Below are 13,578 nucleotides of genomic sequence, written 5' to 3'. Positions count from 1 at the left end.
CAAACTCTCGTAACACTTCATGGTAGGATTGTTCCGGTAAACACATAGCCACACCACTACCGCGACCAGCAGCCCGAATAGGACCAAAGTAATCGCAACCGCGGAAGTGTGGCGGATTGCTATCTTCAGTTAACCATGTTTCAGTACACATTATTTCATCCAATTTACCTTTTATATTGTTAAATAATTCATGTAAGACATATTCCTTGTTACGCATACTTCTAGCGTTAAGCTTAATGACGGACAGTTGATTAATAAGGTATAGGCTTGAAAATATTTCACTAAAAGAATTATATTCGAAATACTTTGTTTGCCTAGAGTACGATGAGAACATTATGCAAACTAGAATTGTACAGCAGACGTTTAGATCAACACAACTTTCACCTTGGAATTTTTTCTATGTCCTGCATACTGCAGATGCGTAAAATAGGTGACGTTTCGTGTATTCTGACAAAGACTACCGCCCACTGTCCACACAAATTTGTAATTTACCTCTTCCTTTTGCTCAAACAGCTGCTCACAACAGTTGTTTGTTTTGCCTACTTAGATGCGCAATGACATAAACAGGACGAGAAACGTTGAGGCCTCGCATTCGCGTTTCAATTTTTGTTTTCTTTGCTTTGGACAAGAAATGATTTATTTTTTCGCATCGTACAAAACGCACAACTATGTTGAATTGGTTATGTCTAGCCGTAGGCACTTTGTGACATGTATTTCTATCTGAGTCTGACACCTCTTCAATAATAAGCTCGCCAATTTTCTTTGCTCACTGTTCTCACGATGCACTTCTGCGAGTTCGTTTTTTGTGCACTTACGATCACCGACATCCTTCTTAAGTTCTTTAATCTCGTTCAATGCTTCCATGATCTCCTCGAGTTCTTCTTTAAGCTCACTACGCAAATCTTCAATTGCCTTCTGAGCCACTGAGTCACGTATGTAGCCGCCAAAAACACAGCAACAATAGTAATCACACGAGGCAGTTAAAATCGTCAGGGATGCACACTCAGACACAGTACAAGAGATAATGTGCTGAACACGTCCCACCTGCAAGAGCAAACAGATTAACCTCGTAATCTGGGTGTACCACCGCCGAACTGCAGGTTCCGGCCAAGCTGACAACGCTTATAGAGTCCGTTTCAGAATATGGTGCCGCTTTATAGAAGCAATAGCTTGCAGTCCTAAACTCTGAAGAAGTAACACATTCTTCGTAACATGGAGTTTACATTCGGAGCTTTACTGTGCACATCCGACAGTAGACGTCTGCTACACTAACTGGATGCACACAAACAAAAATAAACGATCTCATCTAAATCTTGTACGCAGGTGTGCAGTCTACTGTTCATCTTATGTAAAGTCGTGTTGTGAAGTTTACTCTTTAAGGTGGAGGACGCGGTCGTGGGTGTTGACGCGGTCGTGGGTGTTGACGCGGTCGCGGGGGCTGTTTTGCTCCTCTGTCACTGGGGGGCCAGAACACCCTTTTTCAAGTGTTGAGGTCCCGTAACGGCCGAACACTTGAGCGGGAGCGCACTTCTACATATTTCAGCGGTAAGTACACGGCGCCAGCACTTTCTGCTTTCCACAGCCGGTGCAGATGACCTGCCAGAATGCAGTCTGTGTTTCGAGAAAGGGCGCTCAGTGACGACACGTAGAAGCATCTGCAGGGCCCGCTTTCTAGACGCGAACCACCGGAACAAGCTGACAACCAGGCTGGGGTCACGCCTACTCGCAAGAACAAGCGGTGGCCTGTCGGCAGTACCAGGATTTCAAGTCGGTAGCACCGCACTCCATGCGGATGTCCTACCATTAGGATGTTCGCTGCGTCCCGCGAGTTTAACAGCTGTGGTAACAATGAGGGACAGGTTCGCTATTTTGGTAATATATGCCAATATCCTCCGCTTACTTCATAATACACCAGTATGTTCGCATCAATGAATCGCCTAGATTTATCAATGGTCCAGCGCTCTCCTTTGATAGGCGAATCGAAGCTTTCATCTGCCCAGTTTGTAACGTTTCTAGAGTGAAACGTTTCGAATGAAAATTTTTTTAACTTTCACTCATTATGCACACTCAAACTGTCGGCATTTTGCAGGTCATACACATTCCTCGTCTTATAATTTCATTGAGTAGTAACTACGGTGGTGATCTTTAGGCGGATTTCCTATGTTTACCTTTATGAACATAACGAAGTGTGCTAAGCGTAACAAAGTATGGGTAACAAAGCGTAACAAAGTGTGCTTGCGCGGATATTCCCTGCAAAATCGGCTTTCTGCATTGTATTAAGGAGAGCGATATAAAGAAATTGTCCAAACAGAAACGGCATTCTCGTAGAATAAAGTGTGCTTTCGCAGATATTTCCCACAAAGTCTGCTTTCTGCATCGTATTAGAGAGCGATAAAGAAATTCTACAAACAGAAACAGCATTCCTGAAAGGTATCCGCAGCAGCTATGGCTGGCAGAGGAGTGTGCCTCCGTGCACCGGTTGGTACAATCAACGTCAAGTATGAGTAATGCCCATCGCGTCCTTCACCTTAAACGTCAATTTGCACAGCACGACTTCACATAGATAAACAAGAGCTTGCACTACTGCGCACAAGATTTAGGCGACATAGTTTTTATAACATAAAGCTATAAGTACAAAAGCACCAAACCCGGAAGCCGAGAACGACAGGAGGGAAGAGAACTCGTTATTTATGAACCGCAGGAATACATGCAGGTGCTCGCCACAGATGAGGGATTATTAATACGAGTATCATTATTTGGCTTGTTAGCACCTTTTCAGCGTGCACATCTAGCATATTCCGCCGGCCCAGTGGCCCAAATTGTGTACCAGCTTTACCCACTAGGTAAGTGGTCGTTGTCGCGATGTCGCCAAATCGATCGTCGTCGTTTCAGCTCTGTAATCAGACTCGCATCATTCCGTCGTCGTCACGTGTTCTACGCCGACATAGTGGTCGATGTTGTCTGACGGCTTCTGCCACTATGTATGCGCTTGTGGTCACGATGACGTTCTGGCCGTTGTGTGGTCCTTGCAACTTAATTATTTCATCTTTGTCAGTCGACCCTCGTCGTGCCGTTTGCGTCGCGCGGTGTCGTCATGCAGTCATCTGGCACTGGCTGTCAGTCGCCGTCGTGGACCATCCTATGACGTCACTCTAGATTCGCCATCTGACTGTCGACACGCCGTCGTCATCACGCGATCTTCAAGCTATCATTTTCTTACAGTCTTCGCAATACAGTACTCGGCATGCTATGGTTGCCATACACTAGCTGTCATCCGATTGTCTTCATGCTGTTTTCATGCTATCGTCGCCACGCAGTCGCCGTCATGAATTTGTTGTCATGCCGTCTTCGTCATGTGGCTGGGGCATCATGCTTATTCTAACTTCTTCACCCCACCCTCATCAGCCGTCATCATCACAGTGCCCTCGACATAACATTATTCTGATGCCTTCATCGTCACGCTGTCGTTTAACCGTCGTTATCACTTGAGAAACGTCATCCCATTGTCGTCATACTCTTTTCGTCAGAATGCCTTCGTCGTTCCATCGACGTAATTTCTTCTGCTGCAAGGAGTGAGACCAGGCTAGTTCCTAATGTTGCGCTGGTTACATCGTCATTTCTTCGTCGTTCTGGTGTGATCGTGCTGTCGCGTTTAATCATGATTATGCGACCTTTGCCACGTCATCGTCCTTATTGCGTCGTCATCAGACAGTCGCTATCATGCATCTATTGCCATATGGCCATCCCAGTGCCGTTGAAGGGGCCATCGTCGTCCTACAGGCTTCAGAGATTCATGGTAATACTTTAGTCGTGGCCGTTCCAACGCCGTCACTCCAGCTTCGTCATCTGACTCTCGTCGTCCTGTCGCCATCACGTCATCCTCGCCCTACATTCATGGTCATCCCATTCTCCTCATACCGTTGCCACGCCCTTGTCATTATTACGTCTTCGTCATACAATCTTGCCCATCAGCAATATATCCAGGACCCGGTTATCAGCGGCGTTTAGCCTGCATTCTTCGAAAGGAACGAGCGAAAGCCTTACTGCCCACCCTTCATAATGCTTACAGGACTTTCATGTTCAAAAATTCATTATTGATTTCGTCACTCTGTTCGTGGAAGAAATGCAAAGCTGTTTCACCGCGTCTATGATAACATGACGAACAATAATATTGCAGTGCCCTATACTGGACGGCAAGGAACAAGATTCCATTCGTGTGACCCACAACTGCCTGAAGTAAGTCACAGATTTTCAAGCAGTGTTCGTGCAGAAGACGCTGCACTTGTGAAAGATACAGTTGGAATGCATCAGCAAGTTGCCACGCCAAGCTACTTCGTCGCCAACAGCCCGTCTCCACATGATTTTCCCGAAGTGCTGAAAGGGCCGCTCCTCGCAACGGAACCTCAGGTCAAAAGCCACACCGCGTATTGTGTGCACCAGGGCTTCGGTAGACTGGTGCCACTTTCGCCAGGCTGATGAAACTATCTACAAAAGTGTCGAAAGTCATCACCTAACCTGACCACACTACACGTCTGCTCACACTACATGTCTGATGACACTACCTGTCCCAGCAAACACTACACACAAAACCCAAGATCCGTTTTAGAGTACAGCTCTTAAGCCCACGCTCCTGCGGTGAGCGTCGGCGTGCTTTGCGGTATTATAACTCCTAACCGAGCGAACAAGCACAGGTGAAAGATAAAAGCGAACGCGGAACGCAGCGGTAGATAAAAGAAGAGTGCGCGAGGAGGGAAGTAGAGGAATAGGGGAAGGGAAACGGCCTGGGCATGCGCTCAGTTGCCGGCGTCGGCGTCGTTCTGGTGATCGCATTCTCGTCATGCCGCCGTCGTCAAGCTGTCGTTCTACTATGGTCATTTCTTCAGAAGCTATTCCCATTGTCGTCATGTCCTCGTCCTATAACATTCGTCACTCTATCAACATCATTACCTCTCCGTCATTCTAGCGTAATCACTCTGCGTTAATCAAGCGTGGCCGTTGCTTCGTCGTCAGAAAGTAGCTGTCATATTTATGTTGTCGTGCCGTCGTACTCATGCTATCGTGACCGCGCCATCGTCGTCATTCCAGCTTCGTCATCCGCTTGAGGACAAACACTCGTCGCCGTCCCATTGACCTCATACGATCGTTGTCTCGCTGTCGTGTTCATACCATCGTCATCATTTTAGGATTCTCATCTCACTGTCGTCAAGCCACTGTTGCCATACCGAGTTTGTCCTTCCATCAACATCATTTCTTGTTTGCCATTCCAGTGTTGTCACTGTGCATGCGTCAAACAGTAGTCGTGCCGTCATGCTCATGGGTGACCTTGGTGAGCGAGTGTCGCACTTAAGTGGCCGGATGAGCAACGGGTTTCATAAGGACCACTATGAGTATGAAATAAACAAGACTTCGGCATTACAGTGTATCACATCATCCCTTCAATGCTAATCTCATTGCCCTCAACAGTTATTCAGATTGGCTGTGCCGTATTCTTTTTCAATTTTAGATAAATTAGAAGAATTGCAAGATACGCGTGGTTGCAGTGGCCGTTCTGAGTCTAGGCCGCTCTGAGTCTAGCCATGCTTCGCCTATCGATTTCCATAGTTTTCCACAAAACGAAGGAAAGGACATGGGCATTTCCTGGGAAAAGGTGCCGTATCTAACAGTGCGCAATCCACGTGCCGCATCGAGTGGGCAAACTGCAGGGTCTGTCCGGTGGATTACAAGCTATTGTAAGTTAACTCCGCCGCGTCATCTGTTCGAACTGTCGACTCACGAAGACTATGAGTTTTCCGGCTTCGTGGAATAGCGTGTCTGTGGCCCACCAAAATTTATATTCTTCTGCATAAATTTCAAGTGTTGCGACTCATTACGGCAATTGTTCGTGCGACCAAGTTCTTAAGTCTACTTTTTACTATGCTTTACTTGTTTCATATTAAGCTCGCTATCTGTTTAGTAACCTTATTATTACACTGATTTCAAAGTAGCAAACCAACAGGAATATCAGAAATAAATCCCGCGAACTTAGTTTTTAGCCAAGTATCCGAGGAAATGTGGGTAGTGTGCAACAGCTAAGTTTTCAGAGGTAGAGCCTAACGTTAGGTTCAGGTGATACGTCCTGTGGTTGCGATAATACCCTAAAAACGAAATTTTCTGTGGGCCGGAATGTGTGCGCCGTAAAAGCGAGAAAAAAACAAGAACAAATAGACGAGGTGTACAAGGGTGTTAGGTTGGGCTAGGTTCGCATTACTGAACAGGGATGATCCATAATCATGTACAACAGACGCCAGGTTGAGTAAATATTGTGTGTTTGTTTATTATTACAGTCTTCATATTGATTTTTTTTTTGGGCGTTCCGCTGCGAAGCGCGAGGGCCAGATATCGAATACCGACCGCGGCTGCCGCAGTTTGGTGAGGGAGAAATAAAAAAAACGCACCTGTATCGCGCATTGAGTGCAGGTCAAAGAGCCACAGGTGAGAAAAATGAAACGTGCCTCATAATCAGATCGTGCTTCTGCCACGTCAGTCCCAGAATTTACTATTTAATATTGTTTCACTTAGATAGTTCGGTTAGGATACTTGAAGGGGACTTCCGTGATTCCTGTAACATCTATGGCAACGACTGCTCATCCTCCTGAGACCCCGCTATGGGGATTTGTCCAATATATTGGACATTCAGAAGCGAGACAGTACTCCTGTGACAAGGCTTTCATCCTCCTAAAACCGCGCTGTCCAACTTATTGGATGCCTGCTTGCGCCATCTATGCAGCATTTATGAAAATACATCGTTCAAATTCCCACCGAAACAGTTCCACAATGGCGGCATTCAGCAGCGCGGCGTTTTACGGCAGCTGCCGGAGAAGTAAGCACTATTTCTCGTATTTCTACCAGCTTTCAAGGCATATCTTTGATTTTATATTAAAGTTAATACAACAGCGTACGCGCAGAATACGAAATTTAAACTGTTCGCGCGCTTACTTTTTTTTACGCTTCCTTTGATTTCGCGTGTCCATTACGTTGGACGCTAGGACTCAACCCGGTTATTTTGACCGCGCTTTTGCGATGACCTTGTTATGAAGAGCAGGCGAGTACTGTTGGCATTTGACGGCTTGTAGAAGAAATCGCATCTCTTTTTTTCTGTGGGGGACCGGCCTCGCGTGTCGGATGAATTAAGCCAATAACTTTTATTTTTTCAGTCTATGGCTAGGACCCGCAAGGCAGCTGTGGCAGGCGGTCTCGTAAGAGAAAGAATACATATCGATATCCTTCAATCAGATGTTGTGCGCATGTACAACGTCAAGATAGGTGGTGTCGACAAGGCAGACCGAATGATAAGTTACTATAGGATAAATGCACGCGTTAACAAGTGGACAATCAGAGCCTTCTTTCACCTCTTCGACATTGCCCTCAGGAACTCCTGGGTGCGGTACACGCTGGACATACGGTCCCTAAAAAAATGGCGGAAAGAAATACTCAAATATATGCAGTTCCGCCAATCTGTTGCTGAGACTCTCGTGGCTCAAGGCAAGCAGCAGGATGAAACGGAGAGTACGAACGAAGCCGAGTGGCATCCGCTATCAAAGCAGGCTCGACTGTCTGCTCGAGAACCCCAAAAGCACTGCCCACTGCTCAATGCAGGCAGACACTGCAAACGCTGCCCGTTGCAGACTACAGGGCTGCGACATGAAAACTAAGTTCTTTTGCACCAAATGTCGGCTCTTCTTCTGCATCACCAAGGAAAAAAAGGTGTTTTGAAAATACCCACAGGAAGTGAACACAAGAGAAAAATTTTTGTTGAGCAGAGGAATGCTCTTTTTTATGTACATCATTCACTACTTTCACTTTCGAGTTATTAAAATATTTTTGCACGCGAGTTTGAGCGCAATATCTGCGGTACGTCATTACGTGCGCGCTGGCTGAAAAAAGACCGGGTAGCGTCCCAGTGTCCAATATATTGGACATCGCGCTGTGCTGAAACTGTCAGGGCTATTGAAAAAACCTTTAACACTTTTCACCTTCATAACCCTACTGACTTATTCTGAACGTTTGGGAAAAATCTGTGCACCCAAATACATCCCGGGTCTCAGGAGGCTATGGCAACCACGGCTTGTTTTTCCAGTAAGTACAAATGGATGGGGCCACGATGTGACGGATCCCAACACGGAATATTAACATAGGCAAGTTGAGGAGCAGCAGCGAAAACTTTGGCCCAACGATCCGTGAACTGCGCGCCTATAGTGTGGTCGCGCAGTGTCGGGCAGTGTCTTTTCCCTGGCATGCAACCCGCATAGAACTGTTGCCGATATCGATGACGGTAATGCGCGCACGCTTGGAAGGTGTGCCTCGCCAGACGAAACGCTGACGAGACGAAGGCTTCGGCAAAGATTCGCGTGCAATTGTGGCGACAGTGCATCGCTGCAAAGTGATTATGCGGAAAAGTATAACACACTTCATTTTACACAAATGTGCTTGCATCATTTCAAACCTGCCAGGAATGCGCATGTCAGGGCCCGTTCCTTTTTTTTTTTTTTGGTATAGTGTCTTTGCACGAATAGCAAATAAGGGCGATATAATTGAATGTGTGCTTGTGGCGTATTATGCTGTCAATAATAGCGATCTGTCGAAATATATTTTTGTGTCATGCTTCTTCGTTTCACTTGGCGAACTTGCGCATATTGCTACGGAACAGCCACCACAGTGAGGCTGCACTGAGGAAGAAGAAGACGACGTGGCGCCGCTTGATATAGCGTCGCCATTTTGGCTTTCTGTTAGCTTCCCTGTAAATAAATTGTATATAGTATTGGGCTCCAGCTACACGTAACGATATACAGTACTCCGGGTACCGCATTATGCATAAATAAGATGACAGAGCTATGAATATATGATAATAGAATAACATATTTTGCTACTCGTTTAATGATTTCATTTATGACAATTTTCAGATTTACGAAAATTACTACAAGCTGAAGCAAGGGGAAAATGTATTAATGATTGTGCCAATACTTTTGCGCCCAAGATCATCCGGTTACATTCGGCTGAAAAGCACTGATCCTGAAGAATATCCCATTATTGACCCTCGATTTCTTACAGATATAACAGACCTTGACGCACTAGTCGAAGGTGAGTAATCGAATATATTTCTTCAAGTTTAAGACACTACACGCCTGTATATTCATATGAGCTGTAAACCAGGGTGCTAGGTGAACTAATGGCACCAGTGATTCTACGATAGGCGGGCTGACGAGGGATTCAGTTGATTCGCGTACACTATACACGTAGGACCTTCTGCGTTGAATGAAATTAACCCACGCCCCTGATCCCCGTCTCACGGCAACGAAAAAAGGGGTAGGATTTTATGAACAGTGAATAAGGAACACAAGACGGCAACATTTGCTCTTACGCAGCTTCTCAATGGTCCAGTAACAGGAAGCGTCTGTCCTTCTGACTTGCCCTGCTACTGCGCTCTCAGGCCATTTATCGCAATTTATCTATTATTAACTACTTCTAAGTGTGCAAAAGTTTCTTGGTCAAAGCTTCCGCGTGGTTATGCGATAAATAATTAAATTAAACGTTTCAATACTACACTAGCATGCAAGAATACAACCTGAGGCGCTATAATGTTAAGATTTTCCAATCTGTTTCTACACCATTACGGCTACTAGCCATCCACAATTACAACAAACTTTTTAAGGTGACCACCACTTCGCTTGTGTGTTTCTTGACATTAAAAAAACAATAATCTACTCATGTCACATGAAGTATACACACTGTTTATGCATGACTGTAGGCTCAACAAAATAAAAATAATTCTTTGCAATTGTAGGCCTCCTGTACCATTAGCTCTTCCCCTATTCGTCAAGCTTTCTTGAGTTACATCCATTTCACCTGCCTGTCACGCCACATCGCAAAACCAAAAAAAAAAAAAAAATCTCACCGCATCAATGTGGCGTGTGCACACTAAAGATACATTATTATGACAACAAAAAATCTTTTTTTTTAAAGCCGGAGCATGACCCCTTTTAAAAAGAACAAAACATGGCTGCCCACCGTTCGTTATGGCACTGCCTATTCATAGCTGCCGCGACGAATAGATTTCTCGACGTGTAGGAAGTAATTTTTCATGAGAGTATAACATTTTCGAACCCTTTCGCCACGTATACGACATCTCTATGCCAACTCATTGCTGAGGATCCGTTTCAGCAGCATTTCTAAACCTCCGCGGCACGCAACAGTGATTTTCTACCAGGTACCACAAGCTAAGCAATGGGACGGGGTGATTGTGAAATCTGGCACAGCCCTGCTCATCCGTTTACATTGTTTTACTGCGCTAGCTCGGATCCACCGAAACTTACTGCGCTCCTGCGCGCTTTTCGCCTCTTGTCAGCCAGTCAAGTAAGAAACAGCTGTCAAGGAGGCAGTGTTATTTGCTTACAAAGCAAACCAAAGTGACTTCCTGTAAATTAGCATTACATTTAATTTCGCAGTTCCAACAGCGCTGCAGGTTATAACCCGATGCTTTCTAATGCTGTTGAGTAAATTTGCCGTCAGAAGATTAAAATACCGTCAAAATAACATGGTTGCTCTATAAACGGTCCGGGCACTGCCTGTCGATCTCATTCATATTGATATCTGTGCTCGCCAATGCGCAAGAAGCATGCCAATGTGAACGCTTCCTTATGTAACATGAAATGAACACAATATTAGGGCGCCCTACGTTACAGCGAAATATTTATTCACTCCCTCGTTAGGACTATAAAGGTTCAGTTGAAAAAACTCAAACATGGTCTCAGTGTTTAGGTGTGCCGTGGCTGCCGCTCTTTAAACAGAGTGGGGATAGCTTGCAGTATGTTAATCTCCCGAGACATCTTATGCCTTCCTGTGAACAACCTTTTTTCAATGGTAAATTCACCCTGTGAAAAGTCAGTTCTCATCAGAAATATTTACTAAGTAAAATTATTTCTATTTCGTCTAAGAGTTCTGTCGTTCCATGGCTTTCATGAAAAACAACCACATAGTAAGTGAATTGAAGGAGCCTGTGCCTCTGTCAGCATACAATAGGGTACAACATTGACATACAATGGAAATTGCAACCTATTACAACGTGATTATATGCGCACAGGGGCACTAGGGTGTCACTATCACTATAAAAGTGCTGCAGTACAAAAATAAGCTCTTACGTACGTCCGCCAAGAGCCGCGATCTCAATGTTCCTGCCGTAGACACAGCTTAATAAGCTACTGCATACTTCAATAGATAAAACACCCGGAGAAGCCAGAAAACCTACGCACCAAATTCTGACCCCTGGTGATACGGTACGCCGCATCGATCATGGATTGCATAAAACGATCTTGACCATAAGCAATATATCCAGGACCCGGTTATCAGCGGCGTTTAGCCTGCATTCTTCGAAAGCAACGAGCGAAAGCCTTACTGCCCACCCTTCATAATGCTTACAGGACTTTCACGTTCAAACACTGATTAATCATTTCGTCACTCTGTTCGTAGAAGAAATGCAAAGCTGTTTCACCGCGTCTATGATAGCATGACGAACAATAATATTGCAGCGCCTTATACTGGACGGCAGGAGCGTAGGCAGGGGGGGGGGGGTTATGGGGCTACAGCCCCCCCCCCGAAATTTTTTTGTGCTGTCCATGCACCGCCCACCAAAGCAATTCCCGGTGCCGCAAATCATTCTGAATTTTGTCTAGAATGCCTTTTTCACGCTCGACAAGACATTTTACCGCGAACATTGCGAACTCGGGCTGGATTTTGCGGCAACATCTATGCACCGGGGGTCGCATAACACAAGCAGTCCCATGCAAGCACAAAGTGACCCACAACTGCCTGAAGTAAGTCACAGATTTTCAAGCAGTGTTCCTGCAGAAGACGCTACACTTGTGAAAGATACAGTTGGAATGCATCAGCAAGTTGCCACGCCAAGCTACTTCGTCGCCGACAGCCCGTCTCCTCATGATTGTCCCCGAAGTGCTGAAAGGGCCGCTCCTCGCAACGGAACCTCAGGTCAAAAGCCACACCGCGTATTGTGTGCACCAGGGCTTCGGAAGACTGGTCCCACTTTCGCCAGGCTGATGAAACTATCTACAAAAGTATCGAAAGTCATCACCTAACCTGACCACACTACACGTCTGCTCACACTACATGTCTGATGACACTACCTGTCCCAGCAAACACTACACACAAAACCCAAGATCCGTTTTAGAGTACAGCTCTTAAGCCCACGCTCCTGCGGTGAGCGTCGGCGTGCTTTGCGGTATTATAACTCCTAACCGAGCGAACAAGCACAGGTGAAAGATAAAAGCGAACGCGGAACGCAGCGGTAAATGAAAGAAGAGTGCGCGAGGAGGGAAGTAGAGGAATAGGGGAAGGGAAACGGCCTGAGCATGCGCTCAGTTGCCGGTGGCCTCGGCATCCGCATCCGCCACAGCGTGGGCGATCTCATCTGCGTTTCCAACTTTGGGGGCGAGAGGGGAGGCTTGAGGTTGGGAGGGCTACGCTCGTCCTGGGCGTCAGCTGGCGAGGTCAGCCCGCGGTATCATCGAGGCCGACGTGATCACAGCTCCTGCAAGGGTTGATTGCGATAGGCTACGCCTAAAGGTTCATGTGAGGCTACCTTCGTCTCGTCGCAGCTGGCAAGAGTGGCACGATTTTGACACAAAGAAGTGCCGCTCTCGTCGTTGGTGGAACGAAAGCATGAGAAAAAGCGTACTGCTGTGCAAGACTGGCTGTACGGCGACGATGGCTACGATACGGCACCAGAGTAGCGCGCGTCGCCTATATGGAATAAAAGCGAACACTCACAACTTCCTCTTTCTAATATAAAACTATATAATACAAAATATCGACACGCGAAACGAAAATACGTATCGAGCTGCGCTCAAGTTTCGCATTAGGGAATATAGTAATCGTCAGTGAACTTTTTTATATGCCGTCGTTTTTCCCAAGTCACTAGACTAGCTAATTCAATACTTTGTCCCGCCCAATGAGAAGGCTCGATGTGTTCGCAGCACTCCGCCCCTGATGTTGCACTATTGCCGCCCCATCATATGCAATGATAAGGTTTTGACGAATGGGCGTTATCCCTCTTCCCACGCCAGTAGTTAATGTTAACGTGGGCTCTTCATCGCGGTAGGCTCCCAGCGATTTGAAGAGCCTCGCCGTGGTGGTCGTTACCACTTCCACATGATTCGGTGGTTGTTCTGGTCTCAAGTGGAGCTTCTACCTTGCCGTTCAATAGTTAGCGCCGGGTCCCAGTCTACGTCTAGGTTGGCGCTGGCGAAACTGTCACTTCTTGGGACACATGCCAACGATATCCTTGCCATTTCAAGCGGCAAAACATGTCACCATCGGCGTTCCTACGGTGACCGCTCTTGTGAATATTGGGGCTTTGGGGCTGGCTACTCAGTGTTTAGGAGACGATTTGTAGCACAACTGAGGACGGTAGCCACCACGTTGGACGTCCTTCAAATATGCAAGGCACGCGGCCACATTATGACACCGATAGTAAAATGTACTGTGAGGTGGACGATACATGCCTTAAACTACCCGGTTGCTTCATTACAC

At 46.3% G+C, this 13,578-nt stretch overlaps 1 protein-coding gene across 1 annotated transcript in view; it reads left to right on the top strand.

The window, feature by feature from the left end:
* LOC126540950 (L-sorbose 1-dehydrogenase-like) overlaps positions 1 to 13,578 on the top strand; it is a 75,568-nt gene that overhangs the window by 44,773 nt on the left and 17,217 nt on the right. Inside the window, exon 14 of the mRNA XM_055076471.2 lies at positions 8,940 to 9,117. Within this exon, the coding sequence (XP_054932446.1) occupies positions 8,940 to 9,117 (178 nt within the window). The remainder of the gene's footprint in view (positions 1 to 8,939; positions 9,118 to 13,578) is intronic.

The sequence above is a fragment of the Dermacentor andersoni genome, chromosome 2, assembly GCF_023375885.2.
Source record: "Dermacentor andersoni chromosome 2, qqDerAnde1_hic_scaffold, whole genome shotgun sequence".
Lineage (NCBI taxonomy): Eukaryota > Metazoa > Arthropoda > Arachnida > Ixodida > Ixodidae > Dermacentor > Dermacentor andersoni.
The sequence above is the reverse complement of the archived record's forward strand: the minus strand, read 5'-3'. Positions and strand labels throughout refer to the sequence as shown.